This window comes from Haliotis rubra, unplaced genomic scaffold (genome assembly GCF_003918875.1).
Source record: "Haliotis rubra isolate DU_JTF1 unplaced genomic scaffold, ASM391887v1 Scf530, whole genome shotgun sequence".
Lineage (NCBI taxonomy): Eukaryota > Metazoa > Mollusca > Gastropoda > Lepetellida > Haliotidae > Haliotis > Haliotis rubra.
In genome coordinates, this window is record NW_025767225.1 from 481,277 (window position 1) to 498,329 (window position 17,053).

The following is a 17,053-nucleotide window of genomic DNA, read 5'->3' on the forward strand; positions in this document are numbered from 1 at the left end:
TGAACCTGGGGAAATCTAGACTTGCTTCATTTAGGGCTTCAGCATTGCAGGGAGGGCAAGACAGTAGGTAAAATGATGTGGTTGAGGGACTGTGAGACAGACTAGCAGAATGACAGTGATCCAGTTTACGGCCATCAGTGGTCTACAATATGCTGTGAGATTTTTCTATTAGTCAGTGTTAAGTTAAGAATTTGTTGATCAAGGATTTTTCTTGGAGATTTCTCTAGTGGTCATTATTATGTAATGTTCAGATTTCCACCATCAAGGATTTATTGTTGAGATTTCTCTATTGGTCAATGATATATATTGTTATGACTTTGTCAATCAAGGATTTATTGTGGAGATTTGTCATAATGTTAAATCTTTATCAAGGATTTATTGTGGAGATTTCTCTATTGGTCAATGATATATAATGTTAAATCTTAGTCAATCAAGGATTTATCGTGGCGATTTCTCTATTGGTCAGTGATATATAATGTTAAATCTTAGTCAATCAAGGATTTATCGTCGCGATTTCTCTATTGGTCAGTGATATATAATGTTAAATCTTAGTCGATCAAGGATTCCAGACAAAGTGCCCTTTAGAGTCAAAATGAGAATAAGTATTGTTCAAAATTGGTTAATTTTTTATGTTCTTCTTTTCACAAATTCTGTAGATTGGAATTAATACTGTCATTTTCTGTCGATTTAGTGCTGAATGTCTCCTGTGAGCAGGTCCAGATACATCGCTGGCTGGCAATTTGCCTCATATAAAGTCTATTATTCTGGAGACAAAAGAGATGAGTTTGTCAATCTAATTTCCTTTGTTACAGAAAAATCTTCAGGCTCCAAAATGTTGAAGAAGGCAAAATCATTTCGAGATGACATCAAAACGAAGATTAAAAGGAGACCGTCGACAGGGGCACAACAGATGATACCTGAAAATAAGTCCCCGAAAAATAAACAGTCGAAGGCCGTCAGCAGAACCAATAGCATGAATGAGGGGTCCAAGACTGACAGATCTGAAGACACAGACGTGAGTAGATTTACTGGACTATTTCTGCCACTTTTGTTTCAGGTATCTTAACCAACTAACTGTTTCAACCAGTGAAGGTGCGGGTTAGAAGTGGTCTTCAGTAACCCATGCTTGTCGTAAGAGACGACTTACGGGATCAGGTGGTCAGGCTTGCTGACACGGTTGACACATCATCATTTCATATTTGCATAGATCAATGCTCATGCTGTTGATCACTGGATTGTCTAGTCCAGACTCTATTATTTACAGATTGCTGCCGTATAGCTGTAATATTGCTGAGTGTGGTGTTACAAAACAATGAAACCTACTGTTTCCATAACAGTGGAATAATTATCTTCAAATAAAACATTCTTTTATCACAATAGTATAGATATTATCAAGGATATCATTTTCCTTTTGACAATCGTTAATAATTCTTCCCATGAATAATGCTTCTAATTATCAATCTTTTAGCCAGCCTTTGTTTTGTCACACTTAGAAACATCAATCTTTAAGATTGGGAAACAAACTGGATGTTTGAACATGTCATCGTTGTTTCTGTTTTCTAGTTATTTTGACCTTTAATTTAGTGAAAACAGTGCAATGACATCAGTTATTAAGAAGCCATCTGTGGTAAACACAACAAAAATACCCTACTTCTTATCAGTTGTAATGTTAGACTCACTATGACAAGAACATGGAGTCAGAATGATCTGTTGGTTTCTTTCATGACAGAAAGTACAACTATACAACTCAGATTAACATAAGATTATTACAAATTTTATATGAAATCCCATTTTGGTTCTTTTAAAACTGTTACTTTCGAAGGAAATCACTCTCTCAGAAAGACACCATGAGTGAACTCAACTTGTTTATTATTCTTCAGTTATTTTCTGTTCTGCGGTCGTATTTTTTTCAAGAATAAGAAAAACAAAATTAATTATTTTTCCCCGCTCAAAAAATATAATCCTCATGTTTTTATTGGCCAAAAATGTAAACTAACAAAAAAGTTTGATTGTTTTTTGCCCTATATACACTTTATAAATTGCCAAAAATATAATACTTTTAGTATGTAAAAGGGTTATTACTTTGACTGGTGATTAATATTTTTTATTTTTTTCCCTCCTGTCTTTAGGTTTTCTGAGGACAAAAATCCGTAAAACAAGAAATAAAATTGGTCTGGCCTTAGTGTAAATCTTCTAATTGTTGTGCAACTTGTTCTGGCGGAATACAAGCCTTTGGTAACTCTCTTCTTGGTATTGTCCAGAGATTGCTTATTCAGTTGATAAAATCTTAAACAGAAGGGAACTTTTTAGTGTACCTCACTATTGATATGAAACCCATTGCTGTGCAATGTTTTGGAATCAAGGGACATAACTCCTATGACCCAGGGCTTCCGACTCCATACACCACAGACAATAAACACAGAAATGCAATATTGTATGATACAATGAAAACAACATTCTAGTACTGTGTAATCAATAATTTATTATCAATTGTTACTATTCATAATTTAATCAATTTTAATATTTCCATGTTACCAAACTGAATGTTTGTCAAGACAATTAATGTTTACTTCTTAGAGTAACAACAATTTTAAAAGTCCAGTACTGAATTTTATTGAAATAAAAGAAGCTGTTTATTTGAAAATTTGTCATGAATGAACATTTAATCATGGTATGAATTAAACATGCTGGCCAAAATAAGGAGAACAGACTTTTGAGGAAATATAAAGTTGATGAATATGTATTTTTTTACATCAGTCCTTAGTGAATTAACTTAGTTTCCAGTTTAGCGTAGCCAGTTAACCGTATGTGGAATTCTAATGGGATGTTAATCTGTAATTGTTAATCTGTAATTTTACCGGCTATTGTGTTAATTGCTTGTTTGAAATTGTCCTGGTATCTCGTGTTTAGTCGTAGCAGAATGCCGATTATGGATGCCGACATACATGACAAGCATTACAACAGTAGCGTGGTTATTGCCGGCATCTGTCAAACATGACGGTCATGATAGTTGCCATACATGACAATTACTCAGTCAAATTACTCCCTGAAGATACACATGACATTTACCAGATTCTGTGGTAATGTTATTTGTTCAGGTTTGATAGTGTTGTCTCTGCCATTATTGTGTCTAATGGTTACAAAGTAGGAAAACTACCAAGTTGAGTTCTTTAAGTCTTGTGTTGTACTGTTGATGTGAGCGCTTCAACATGTGTACATTCTAGATCTGATTATCGGATACCTGTCATTTGATTGGAATGGATATTGTATTGGTGTATTAACTGATAATAGAATATATTATTTTGAATGAGTATAGATGAAAATTATCAATGCATACCTATCATTTATCTCTTTGTTTTAAAATTTGACCAAACCGATCCATTTGAATGTTTAAAAATTAATATTTTAGTTTCTCATTGTGCATCGTGGGTGGACTTTATGGCTTTACAGATTCAATGTGATCTTTCCCTGAAGTTAGGATCTTTGCCCATGGTTGTGACAAAAGCTGACAATCCAGAGTGGATTGGGTGGACTTTTTGACTAGAATGAATGAGTGTGATCTTTCCCTGAAGTTAGCATCTTTGCCCATGGTTGTCACAAAAGCTGACAATCCAGAGTGGATTGGGTGGATTTTTGACTAGAATGAATGAGTGTGATCTTTCCCTGAAGTTAGGATCTTTGCCCATGGTGGTGTCAAAAGCTGACAATCCAGAGTGGATTGGGTGGACTTTTTGACTAGAATGAATAAGTGTGATCTTTCCCTGAAGTTAGGATCTTTGCCCATGGTTGTGACAAAAGCTGACAATCCAGAGTGGATTGGGTGGACTTTTTGACTAGAATGAATGAGTGTGATCTTTCCCTGAAGTTAGGATCATGGTTGTGTCAAAAGCTGACAATCCAAGAGTGGATTGGGTGGACTTTGACTAGAATGAATGAGTGCGATCTTTCCCTGAAGTTAGGATCATGGTTGTGTCAAAAGCTGACAATCCAGAGTGGATTGGGTGGACTTTTGACTAGAATGAATGAGTGTGATCTTTCCCTGAAGTTAGGATCATGGTTGTGTCAAAAGCTGACAATCCAGAGTGGATTGGGTGGACTTTTTGACTAGAATGAATGAGTGTGATCTTTCCCTGAAGTTAGGATCTTTGCCCATGGTGGTGTCAAAAGCTGACAATCCAGAGTGGATTGGGTGGACTTTTGACTAGAATGAATGAGTGTGATCTTTCCCTGAAGTTAGGATCTTTGCCCATGGTTGTGACAAAAGCTGACAATCCAGAGTGGATTAGGTGGACTTTTTGACTAGAATGAATGAGTGTGATCTTTCCCTGAAGTTAGGATCTTTGCCCATGGTGGTGTCAAAAGCTGACAATCCAGAGTGGATTGGGTGGACTTTTTGACTAGAATGAATGAGTGTGATCTTTCCCTGAAGTTAGGATTTGCCCATGGTTGTGTCAAAAGCTGACAATCCAGAGTGGATTGGGTGGACTTTTTGACTAGAATGAATGAGTGTGATCTTTCCCTGAAGTTAGGATCTTTGCCCATGGTGGTGTCAAAAGCTGACAATCCAGAGTGGATTGGGTGGACTTTTTGACTAGAATAAATGAGTGTGATCTTTCCCTGAAGTTAGGATCATGGTTGTGTCAAAAGCTGACAATCCAGAGTGGATTGGGTGGACTTTTTGACTAGAATGAATGAGTGTGATCTTTCCCTGAAGTTAGGATCTTTGCCCATGGTTGTGTCAAAAGCTGACAATCCAGAGTGGATTGGGTGGACTTTTGACTAGAATGAATGAGTGTGATCTTTCCCTGAAGTTAGGATCATGGTTGTGTCAAAAGCTGATAATCCAGAGTGGATTTGCTGGTTAGACTTTGTGAAGTGACAGAATGAGTGCCACCATGCTGGATCTGTACTTAATGCAAACCTTGGTATGTCATTATAGTCAGTTTAGTTTTACACCACTTTTAGCATTATTCCAGCAATTTCATGGCAGGGGACACCAGAAATAGGCTTCACACACTGTACCCAAGTGGGAAATCGAACCCGGGTCTTCGCCGTGATGAACGAACGCTTTTACCACTAGGCTACCCCACCGCCCCACCTTGGTATGTAGTGACAGAGAGTTTTGCATGATAAGTAATATTGACTCACTTATTGTGCAAAATGTACTCACTCAAATTTCAACCAGCAAGGCGTTAAGGGCGGAACTATTTGCCATTGTTCTTTTAATAAAAACCTTTTGAACATTGAACCAAATATACATATTTTCAATCATAAGAGAGCAATTCTTAATCAATTTCATAACCTTTGCAAAATTCATGGTTTGTTCAATTGACGTAAGAGAAGAAAGAAGGATATGATGATGACAGAACTTGTTGCACTGTCACCGTAGTGATCTGTGTCACGCTGGGTTTTCCTCCCAAACTGAACTGTAATGTTACTGAAATAGTGTTAATAGGGGCTTTTAGCCTGATTCCTACAAGGTAGACACAACTTACGAATAGCAACTTCTGGAATGCAATTCACTATATTAAGGAAGTTGTTGCATTAATTTTGTCAACTTTGTCATCCGTCAACTTCTAAGAAATCCCTATCACATGATTCCTATTCACTCATTTCATGCATTAAAAATGTTGTCGTTTGTATTGCCTGTTATATCACTTCCTGAATGACAATATTAGTCGTATGATCACCTCTAATCTGTTTAAATGTTGGCTGGAAAATATATGGGTGTTAAGATGATGGTTATAATGAAATACAGAAATAACCTTACCTATTTCATCACTGCGAAAGAAAAGTCACGTCTGAATGTTCCAGGCTCCACTGCACTGTCTGGGTCTGCAAGGAGCTGGAGAGCACAGGTTTATTTCTCGGTAATCTTAACCAACTTTCCAACACAGGAAGGCTGTGTATTCTGTTGCAGTGATTTTTATTTTCCTCCAACTGTTGATAGGAAAATATTAAACACTGTGTGTCAGAAACAAGTCTGTGTATAGACGGGAGATGGGACGCCGATTGTAATGTGTTTATCATGTTTATGCTATTACTGAAGTCTGTGAAAAAGTAAACGGTGATTGCCTTGTGGTGCATGCTGTGAATGATGGCAGGGTGGGCGAGTTCACTCAGATTTCGTTTAGTGAAATGATAAGTCAAAACATCCACAAGAAATAAAATAGAAACATTTTCAATCTGTTCATTTTGGCACACTCTCTGCGACTTCAGAAACAACTCCGAATTCTCTTTGGTCTAGTAAGCTCACCTGATATCTAATAATAGTAGTCATTGTAATAACACTTAAATACACTGAAAATGATCTTAAGGAATTTGTTTGGGATAGCAGACTCAAAAGTTCTGGGCACTGACTGCAGTCTTCTGTTTATAAATAGAAAATAAAAGATATATGACTACAGTTGGAACAGAAAGAATTCTAAAGCTAATATGGAACATAGACTACAAATGTCTCTTCCCTAACAAGATCAGTATATATATTATGGGATACCTGGAGCCCCTTAGGTCTTCTGCGTTGACTAAATCTAAAGATGGATTAATCTTAAGCTTCTAACAAGATTATTTTCGCTCGTCACACCGAAGACCCGGGTTGGATTCCTCACATGGGTACAATGTGTGAACCCCATTTCTGGTGTCCTCCACCCCTCACTCACTCCTTGGTCCTTGAGATGTTCCATGTTTTTGGTCTAAAAACGTCCATTTTGAACATTAGTGTTATGACAAGGACTCATTGACTTTGATGCTTAATTTCCAACATTGACAGCACAGATCTGTCCTGTTGGGGACACCATGTATTCTCTGTATACCAGCTGGGGAGGATAGTCTGGCAGATAGAGACCTACAAACATCAGGCTTACCAAAGAAATGTACCCAATGTGCAGAAAACGCAGAAAAGTCCACATTAATCGTGGAAATAGCAACATAAACATAATACCTCGCTACTGAAACAGTAAAATGGCAACTTTAAATCGCTAAAACTGGATAAAAAACGAAGAGCCTGCAACTTCGATTTTGCGCACGCATGTTGACATTTTCCATCTAGGACAAAAGTTACATTCCCTTTTTAAAGTATTTCTGTGTGTTATTTGGCATTTATCATCATCATACTTGTGTGCACACTTGTTTAGTTTACTTTCCATTCGTATGAAATGATTGACAGCAATTATTTCAACATATTTAATACTTTTCTATGCAAGACGATTCACGGTTGCTCGGAAATTGGAAAGAACCGCGGATCGTAATGCGCATGCACATTAGAGGTCAAAGTTCGCTGATACAAAAAATGTTGCAGTTTCATAGTCTTTCGTTGCCATTTTTACTGTTTCAGTAGGGAGGTAATATGTTTATGTTGCTATTTCCACGATTAATGTGGACTTTCCTGCGTTTTTCTGCACAGTGTGAATTTTTTTGGTAGGCCTGAAGATTGTCTCCATAATGCTGAAGGTCTCAAGGAGAAGGATTTGTCATCAGAAGGTGCCTGGTGTCGAACTGACTGCTCATTGATCAGGAATGTTCCTGACATAATTTATTGTGAATACGAAGTGTGTGATTGTGAGGTGGCTTATTGAGTCACTTGCTCCCTGCTTCACCATGTGGGGATCTGATGGAGGGACTGTGTCAAACTATATATCAGATTTCACCCTTTGTGTGGAAAGCTGGTATCTTCAATCTGAATCTGCATGTGCCTTGTTGCTGTGGATGAAGATAAACACCAGGTGTGGCATTGGGGACAGATATAGGGGTATATCAAGTATATACTTTACTTCAGATATCAACTCAGCAGCTTTTGAGATGGCCCCTAGTTGGATTAGAGCCATGTGAATCATATCCTTAGCACAGCCGTACTTTCCTGTGATTATGGTAACAATTGTTCTTGGCAGAAATGTTTGCTGTTGAATCTTTCCTGAGAAATAGTTATTGAGGATGTAGATGTGTTGGTGATATAGTGTTGATGGTGATATCATAGTGGTGGTGATGATGGCATAGTGTTTGTGGGGATGTCATGGTCTTGAAGGTGATAATCATTGTATCAGTAGTGATATAATGTTGATGGTGATATCATAGTGGTGGTGATGATGTCATAGTGTTTGTGGGGATGTCATGGTCTTGAAGGTGATAATCATTGTATCAGTAGTGATATAGTGTTGATGGTGGTATCAATAGTGATGGTGATGATGTCATAGTGGTGGTGGTGGTGACATCATAGTCTTGAAGGTGATAATCATTGTATCAGTAGTGATATCATAGTGATGGTGATGATGTCATAGTGGTGGTGGTGACATCATAGTCTTGAAGGTGATAATCATTGTATCAGTAGTGATATCATAGTGATGGTGATGATGTCATAGTGGTGGTGGTGACATCATAGTCTTGAAGGTGATGTCATAGTGTAAATCCTGATATCATACTGTTGGTGTGGATGTAACAGTCAATAAGTAGTCATATCAATGTGTTGATGGTAATATCATCATGTTATTAGTGTTGTCATCGTGTTATATAGCCTTGGTGGTGATGTCGTGTCATTGATGTTGATATCATAGTGTTGGTGTGGAATATAGCATTAGTAGTCATATCAATGTGTTGATGGTAATATCATTGTGTTATTAGTGTTAACATAATGATGATATCATACTGTTGGTGTTATAAGATATTTAAAATAATGCTGTCAGCAGGAACTGTTAATTATTTGTTAATGCTCCTCTGACTCTGGAGTGATGGTGTAGCCTAGTGGTTAAAGCGTTCGATCATCACGCAATGTGTGAAGACCCGGGTTCGATTCCCCACATGGGTACAATGTGTGAAGCCCATTTCTGGTGTAAAGAGCACACAAGCTGATGTTGCTGGAATATTGCTAAAAGAGGCATGAAAACTAAACTCACTCACTCACCTCAGACCCTATACAAGGGAAAACTAAAGCAGCTAAACTAAACTCAGTCAGTCAGTCTTCTTTTTCAGTCTGAGCCAAGCTAATTGGCATTAAGTTATGCCTCAGCAATAATTCATTATCAAGGAATTTGTTACATCAGATGATTGATGAGGTATAATCAGCAGATTAATGAGATCTAATTGTATTGTAAAAGCCACTCAAACACTCAGGTTCACTGCAGGAAGCGTGAATATTGTCGAGTTTGTCATGTGATATTACTGTTCCCAGGAGAGACAAGATGATGTGAAAATACTGTAACTTATGGTGCTAGTGCCATACAACATGCATTAAAATGAGGACACAATTTACGTTATTATTTTTAATATTTTAACACCTGACAACTACAAAGCCTGAGGGAGGAACCATCATAGAAAAGCTTCCTTGCTTATAAAACTCATTTCACTAAGCGATTGAAAGGCTAAGGTGATGGTAACTTGCTTAAGTTAACATGGACTTATGACTGACTTGGTGAACACAACAAGCCAAGCGATCACTTATGCTAAGAACGACCAGAAGGTTGTCAGCCTCTGCGAGTGAGTCATTGTTGTTTACATCCCACTGTTAGCAATATGCCTGCAAAATCTATATATTACAGACTTAAATGGGGTCTACTGTGTATATCTGTTTCAGGGTCTGTATGACAAATTAGTTTTATGCTATATGATATATTTTCGCAAGACCACAGACTGCAGATAATGGCAGTACTAATTTGGGAAAGTGAAGCCCAGGCTTTTGGAGCGAGCCAATGCTTTAACCACTAGATTACCCCATTGCCAGTCAGCTGTTTGTTGGTGAATTGCAATGGACTTTCCACACAGGTAATGGCACAGTAGATGCCAGCAGTTTGGGAAGCTTCACTGCCATGTGGTGGAAGGATCATCGGATATGCCTTCAGACACTATCACTCCTCATCTCAGTTGTGGCCAGCTTTTATCTTTGACAGCCCATATTGTACATGTAACACGATATCTTGTAGTTCCCCACTCACATGGCCAGAGATACCTACATGTTGTAGTGGAAAGCAGATAGTACCTGTGAAGGCTACTTCCATGTTATCTGTTGCCATGGTGATAGGGTTCCTGTTACAAGAGTGGTGATGGAGGGTCAGGGTTGAGATGGGCATGTTCTTGGTTTCATCTGGAGCTGGTTAATCTGACTAGTTGGCTGGTGAGCGTGAAGATGACAGGGGAAGATAAGAGAGTGTCTGTCTGTACCTGAACACTGACCAGCGTCCTTGATGAAGGAGAAGACAGGTCATATACACCAAGCTTGCCCATCTGGAGTCTACCCTCCCCCCCATCTCCTACCTTAGTAATAACACACCTAGCTAGCCAGTCTGGATATTTGTGGTCCTTTTCATACCCTGGTGCTAAGTGCTAATATGTCATACACTCATGGCTAGCCCATACACTCATGGCTAGCCCATCTGGTGTCATCACGTCCCTGTCATACCCTAGTGATAACAGGTCATACTCACCTGGCTATGCTATCTAGAGTCTTCAGATCCTTGTCATACCCTAGTGATAACAGGTCATACTCACCTAGCTAGGCTATCTGGAGTCTTCAGATCCTTGTCATACCCTAGTGATAACAGATCATACTCACATAGCTAGCCCATCTGGAGTCTTCAGATCCTTGTCATACCCTAGTGATAACAGGTCATACTCACCTAGCTAGGCTATCTGGAGTCTTCAGATCCTTGTCATACCCTAGTGATAACAGGTCATACTCACCTAGCTAGGCTATCTGGAGTCTTCAGATCCTTGTCATACCCTAGTGATAACAGGTCATACTCACCTAGCTAGGCTATCTGGAGTCTTCAGTTCCTTGTCATACCCTAGTGATAACAGGTCATACTCACCTAGCTAGCCCATCTGGAGTCTTCAGTTCCTTGTCATACCCTAGTGATAACAGATCATACTCACCTAGCTAGGCTATCTGGAGTCTTCAGTTCCTTGTCATACCCTAGTGATAACAGATCATACTCACCTAGCTAGGCCATCTGGAGTCTTCAGTTCCTTATCATAACCTATACCTACACCCCCTGCTAGCCCGTCTGATGTCTTAGGTTTGGTATGAAGATCAATGTTGAATTTGTAGACCAACTTGAAATCAAATAAAAATGTCAAATTAAAAAAATTTCATAGGGAAACCTTGAGATTAGCAAAAAATAGATGAGTATAAGGTGCTGGAGCCTAGAATGGGATCAATACAGGCTGCTTAAATTTTGACATTTTGATGATTGTAGACTTATTAAGAATAGTATGGGATGAGTTTTGACTGATAAAGCTTAGAATGGTTGGTTGGTTGGTGTTTAACGCCACACTCAGCAATATTCCAGCTATATTGCGGTGGTCAGTAAATAATCTGGACCAGACAATCCAGTGAACATCATGAACATCGATCTACACAATTGGGATACGATGACATGTACCAACCAAGTCAGCGAGCCTGAGCACCCCATCCTGTTAGTCACCTCCTACGACAAGTATAGAATGAAATGGGTTAACTGTTATATATAATTGAGTCTGGACCAGACAATCCAGTGATCAACATCATGAACATCAATCTACACAATTGGGATACAATGACGTGTGCCAACCAAGTCAGCGAGCCTGACCACCCCATCCTGTTAGTCGCCTCCTACGACAAGTATAAAATGAAATGGGTTAACTGTTATATATAATTGAGTCTGGACCAGACAATCCAGTGATCAACATCAAGAGCATTGATCTAAGCAATTGGGATACAATGACATGTCAACCAAGTCAGCAAACCTGAAACCGTTAGCGGCCTCCTATGACAAGCTGAATGAATGGGTGAAGTGTTGTATATTATCTAGGGTCCAGAGACAGCTATAGTCAGAGTAGCTATACCCTGTAGAAGAGTATGGTGTATTATCACTGCTAACTGGCCAACATACTGACCTGACATCTACACCATGTTGCTGTGTACACAAGGAGGGTACAATTAGGGATGAAGAGACCCCAGAAAGCTAATGTAATGACCCATGGCCCGGCTCCACCATGTAAACATCCCACACATGATTATAATGAGCTTAGAGATGAGGAGGTGTTTATGTGCCTGGTTCCTTCAGAGAGTTAGTTTTCAACCCCTGACCCTGCTCGCCATGTTAACTGCCAGTCTCAGCAGTCTGCTTGTAGGTGTGGTGAGGTGTGAAGGTGGGGAGCTTGCCCATGGAGGATCTACTGACCATTGGTGTGGGGGTCACGTCTACCCTCGTGTTGATTCAGCTGCCTCCAATAATGTCCGAGTCTGGAACCACTGATGGAGCTGATTGAAATGAGATGTGGAGGCTGTTTCAGAGTTGATGTTGTTTTGATACGGCTCACTGTTCTCATGTGTAGTTCCATTTTAGGGTTGTAGTGATTGATGATGAAAAATATTTATCAGGATTTTGAAAGATGGATTGCTTTTCATGGTGTTGACAGGCAGGGGCGTAGCTACAATTGTCAAAAAAAAACCGGGCTCACACATGATTGTTGCTAAAAAGGCTGGGCAAGCCCTCAATACTATCTAATATAAAGCTTTGCAACCTATTTGGCTTACACAAAACAATTGGCTTGCTACGTGCCTGACAGAGTCCCATAACAGAGACCATATACTGTAAATCATGAAATTAATGCGAGCATTTTATTAATGGAAAAAATGCGTCTGTACTCTCCTCGCATTATTATAATGACGCATTTCAGTCTGACCATGTCTGCTTTTGAGAACTTAATAAAAGACAGAAAACATAAATCTGTTGACACTACACATTACACCAATACAGGTCACTTCCTCATTACAGGTATCTCAAACCACATGTAATTATCACTTGTTACAATCACTGGTCATTGTTTAAAGTCACTCAAGCACATCAGCCAGACCGGACATTGTCCAGCCACGTGTTTGTTGTACCTGGGTCGATGACTTGTGTCTTTCAAGTCAGATTACGTTTCTAAATGTTGTCATAAGACAAGTAGTAGCAAGCAATCACGTGATCAAACATGGCAGCGTAATCAAAACATTGTCAGCTCATTTCGATTCATTGCTTAACAAGCTCAGTTCAGGTTATTTGGTAAATAACAAGTGTGTAAAGAAACAGAATAACACCAAAGATTAGAATGTCACATTTTATCATCAACACAGATTCCTGAGCTCGCATTAATTTTGTGACGCATTTTAGACCCTCACACTCGCATTAAATTCGTGATGCATTAGTTTCATGATTTACAGTACCCAGTGAGTGTGTGTGAGAGTGAGTTGGATTTAAAGCCACTTTGGACAATATTCTAGTTATATCAGGGTGTGTATCTGCTTAATGGGGAGAAAACCTGAAGTGATGCAGATCTTAAATGTTTACTGCTTTCATGACCAGTGAAGATCTGGGTTAGAATTGATCTTCAATATTCCATGCTTGTCGTAAGAGATGATTGACAGGATCGGGTGGTCAGGCTTGCTGACTTGGTTGACATCGTATCCCAGTTACATAGATTTGATACTCATGGTGTTGATCATTGGTTTGTCTGGTCCAGACTCTTATTTACAGAGTGCCGCCAACCAAATACTGATTTCATGAAACCTCTCAGCATAGCTATGGATATATGTGGTGTCTTGTGTTCAGGTGAGGTGTCTGGTGTTCAGGTGTGGTGTCTGGTGTTCAGGTGTGGTGTCTGGTGTTCAGGTGTGGTGTCTGGTGTTCAGGTGTGGTGTCTGGTGTTCAGGTGAGGTGTCTGGTGTTCAGGTGTGGTGTCTGGTGTTCAGGTGTGGTGTCTGGTGTTCAGGTGTGGTGTCTGGTGTTCAGGTGTGGTGTCTTGTGTTCAGAATTTGTGTCTGGTGTTCAATTTTAATGTCTGCTGTTCAGGTATACCTGTGACACATTATGAAGTTCACTGCTTTCATAGTTGGTTCCTGTTATGTTCAGTTGTTCAAGAAGGTGGAGGGTGGGTTAGCATTGTGGTTGGAGTGTTCCCATGTCACATCAAAACCCTTGGTTCAATTCCCAGAATAGGTACAGTGGGTGAAGCTTGTTTGCTAAGACCAGCTGACCATTCACACTTACTTGGCATGTTCACAGATGGCTTACTTCGAAGCCATACATGTTGTACGTCATGCTGATATTCAGCTTTAGTTCTAGGGTGAAATTTGAGATTTAAGTGAGGGATCTGCATCTTAAAGTGAAAGGTTCATGAGAAAAAAATCTGGGCTCCTTTGACGTTGGATCTCAGACCTCTGACCTCAGACAGATATAATGCACATTATAGATCCTCTCACACAGAAGGCAGTTGATTAATGACTGCAAGCCGATAGGCCAAGCATGGCATTACCATCACATAGCCACTAGTATGTGTAGATGACCATACCCACTAACAGTGGCACCACTTAGCACCAAGCTATGTATGAGGGTCCCGATGGGGGTGATCAGAAGGGCAGTACAGCCACATAGCTTGATTAGCTGACCATACCCACCAACAGTGGCACCACTTAGCACCAAGCTATGTATGAGGGTCCCAATGGATGTGATCAGAAGGGCATTGCAACCACATAACTTGATTAGCTGACCATACCCACCAACAGTGGCACCACTTAGCACCAAGCTATGTATGAGGGTCCCGATGGGGGTGATCAGAAGGGCATTACAACCATGTTGCTTGATTGGCTGACCATACCCACCAACAGTGGCACCACTTAGCACAAGCTATGTATGAGGGTCCCGATGGGGTGATCAAAAGGGCATTACAACCATGTAGCTTGATTAGCTGACCATACCCACCAACAGTGGCACCACTTAGCACCAAGCTATGTATGAGGGTCCCGATGGGGGTGATCAGAAGGGCATTGCAACCATATAACTTGATTAGCTGACCATACCCACCAACAGTGGCACCACTTAGCACCAAGCTATGTATGAGGGTCCCAATGGGGGTGATCAGAAGGGCATTACAAATTGGGTTTTACGTCGTGCTTGAGAATATTTCGCTCATATGACGACGTGCATGCGTGTGTATGTGTATGTGCGGCTGCTTGTACTAGCCCAGACTTAAGCTGGTTTTATATTGCTAGCCAACTGAGATACCATGCCGCAGTGAAGCATGAATACCCCACTCAGACACATTATACTGATTCAGAGCCGACCAGTCCTTGTTGTACCCGTTAATGCCGAGCGGCAGGCAGGGACCAACAAGTACCATATTTTAACGTCTTTTGGTTTGACGCGGTCGGGGATCGAAGAACCCGCGACCTTCCGCTCTCCGGGCGGACGCTCTAACCACTACGACATGGAGGCGGTCCTATGTATGAGGGTACCGATGGGGGTGACCATACCCACCAACAGTGGCACCACTTAGCACCAAGCTATAGTACTGATATGTGCGACCATTCTCAGTTGGCACAAAGTTTTTGCGCATGTAAAATGTTTGTTTTGAAGTCAATTTTTTGTAAATATGAAACACAGCAGTTCTTTAGTTACTGATACTTGTTTTCATCTTTTCATGGAAATATCTTTTTGCCAAACTACTTTGTTTTTATCACTTGTCTTTATAACACCATGACCTTGGCCATGACCTTGACCTCTGTGTGTGAGACCTCAGATGAGATTGGTTCAGACTTCACCAAGTTTCAGAATGTGTTGCTGATTGGGGTTTGAGAGGCAGTAAACTTTACAGTAAATATTTTCATGTGAGTTCCATGTGTCTGACAGGCTCTGTAAATGAGAATAAATTGTTACAAGGGGCTGTCTATTTCTAGGATTTGAGCCAGTTGGTGTCTGGGTTAAATTATAGGATGGCCTTGTGATGAAAGTGTTTGTTCATGCAGGAGGCCAGGGTTCGATTTTCCACATGGGTACAATGTATGAAGCTGCTTTCTGGTGCCCCTGCTATGGTTTTCTGGAAAATGTGGTTTATAGACTATTGTCACTGTTTCTACATGGAACGTTTGCGCAATAAATATCTTGTATCTTGTATCTGTTACTAACAGTGGTGCAAAATCAAACTCTCTTATTATTATGAATTATGATCACATTGATGTAATGTCACGGCAAAAATATTCTGTACATATTTCGGCAGCACTGGTGTGACTGAAAAGGATCACAGTAACATACATTTAAATGTGTATGAAAACTCTGTTCAGAATCCTGTTGAGTTCAAATTGGTATCTGTCCTTAAAAACAGTGCAATAAGAGTCAGTGAGTGTAATTTTGTTACTTGAAACCTGGGACGATTTCTACCATGTATCCTGTTAATGTTTTCATCGCTGATGGAATTCTCACCGATATTTTAACGAGTGTTCAACAAAGGGTGCTTTATGGTCAAACCAATCCTGGTAAATTGTTAACGCTGTAAAAATAAATCTTGTTGAAATATTGTTTAGATGATTAGAATCAGTCTGTCGGGTTTTAAGTATGTCTTAGATTCTACACCTTGCTCAGAAATATGGAAAATTGCATCCATCAAATGACCTTTTTCTGTAACCCCAAACATTGCAACTACAAATGGCGTCTGGAGATATGATGATAGCATATATCGCAGCCTCTCTGCCGATTCACAGGGCACTGTTCTAATCTATTTCCAGAGAACTTTCACTAAAATATCCCTCAGACAATAACCTCCTTGTGTTGAATGTAAAACAGGTCTTGACAGTGTTGATAAAATTGGTTCTTGGAGGCGACATTAATCACAGCGATCACCTCGTTCGTCTGGAACTCTTATCGGTATGTTTTTCAAGCAAAGTAATTTCAAGTTACAATTGTTATTTCATCATTTGTGTGGTAGCTGTGGATGTTCAAAGTTTCAGTTATTGCAAGCGCTCCGGTGAAAGTGTCGTGTTCATACACGGCTATGATGGATCAGTAGCAAGATTCAATGAATGGTCATTACCTGTGTTGGATGAAGTTTAACTCTAGAATTTGACAGTTTGATATTAAGGCTTGTGTCTCAAAGTTCAAGACTCCATACAAATTTCACGAAAGGACATTACATATAAAGAGCAAGGTAAACAAGGCTGAGCGTAACAGTCCACCTGACTCTATGTTCTCAGAATGTCAGAAGATCTCATATTGACTAAGAGTACCTTCTGTTAATGGAGTTGATGTAATTCAGGATTTAAAAAGACTCATTT

General features: G+C 39.8%; 1 protein-coding gene across 1 annotated transcript in view; it reads left to right on the plus strand.

Annotated features, from left to right (window-relative positions):
- Positions 1–17,053, plus strand: part of LOC124253067 (rap guanine nucleotide exchange factor 1-like) — a 132,072-nt gene that overhangs the window by 62,408 nt on the left and 52,611 nt on the right. The window contains 1 exon segment of the mRNA XM_046686794.1: positions 813–1,015. Within this exon segment, the coding sequence (XP_046542750.1) occupies positions 813–1,015 (203 nt within the window).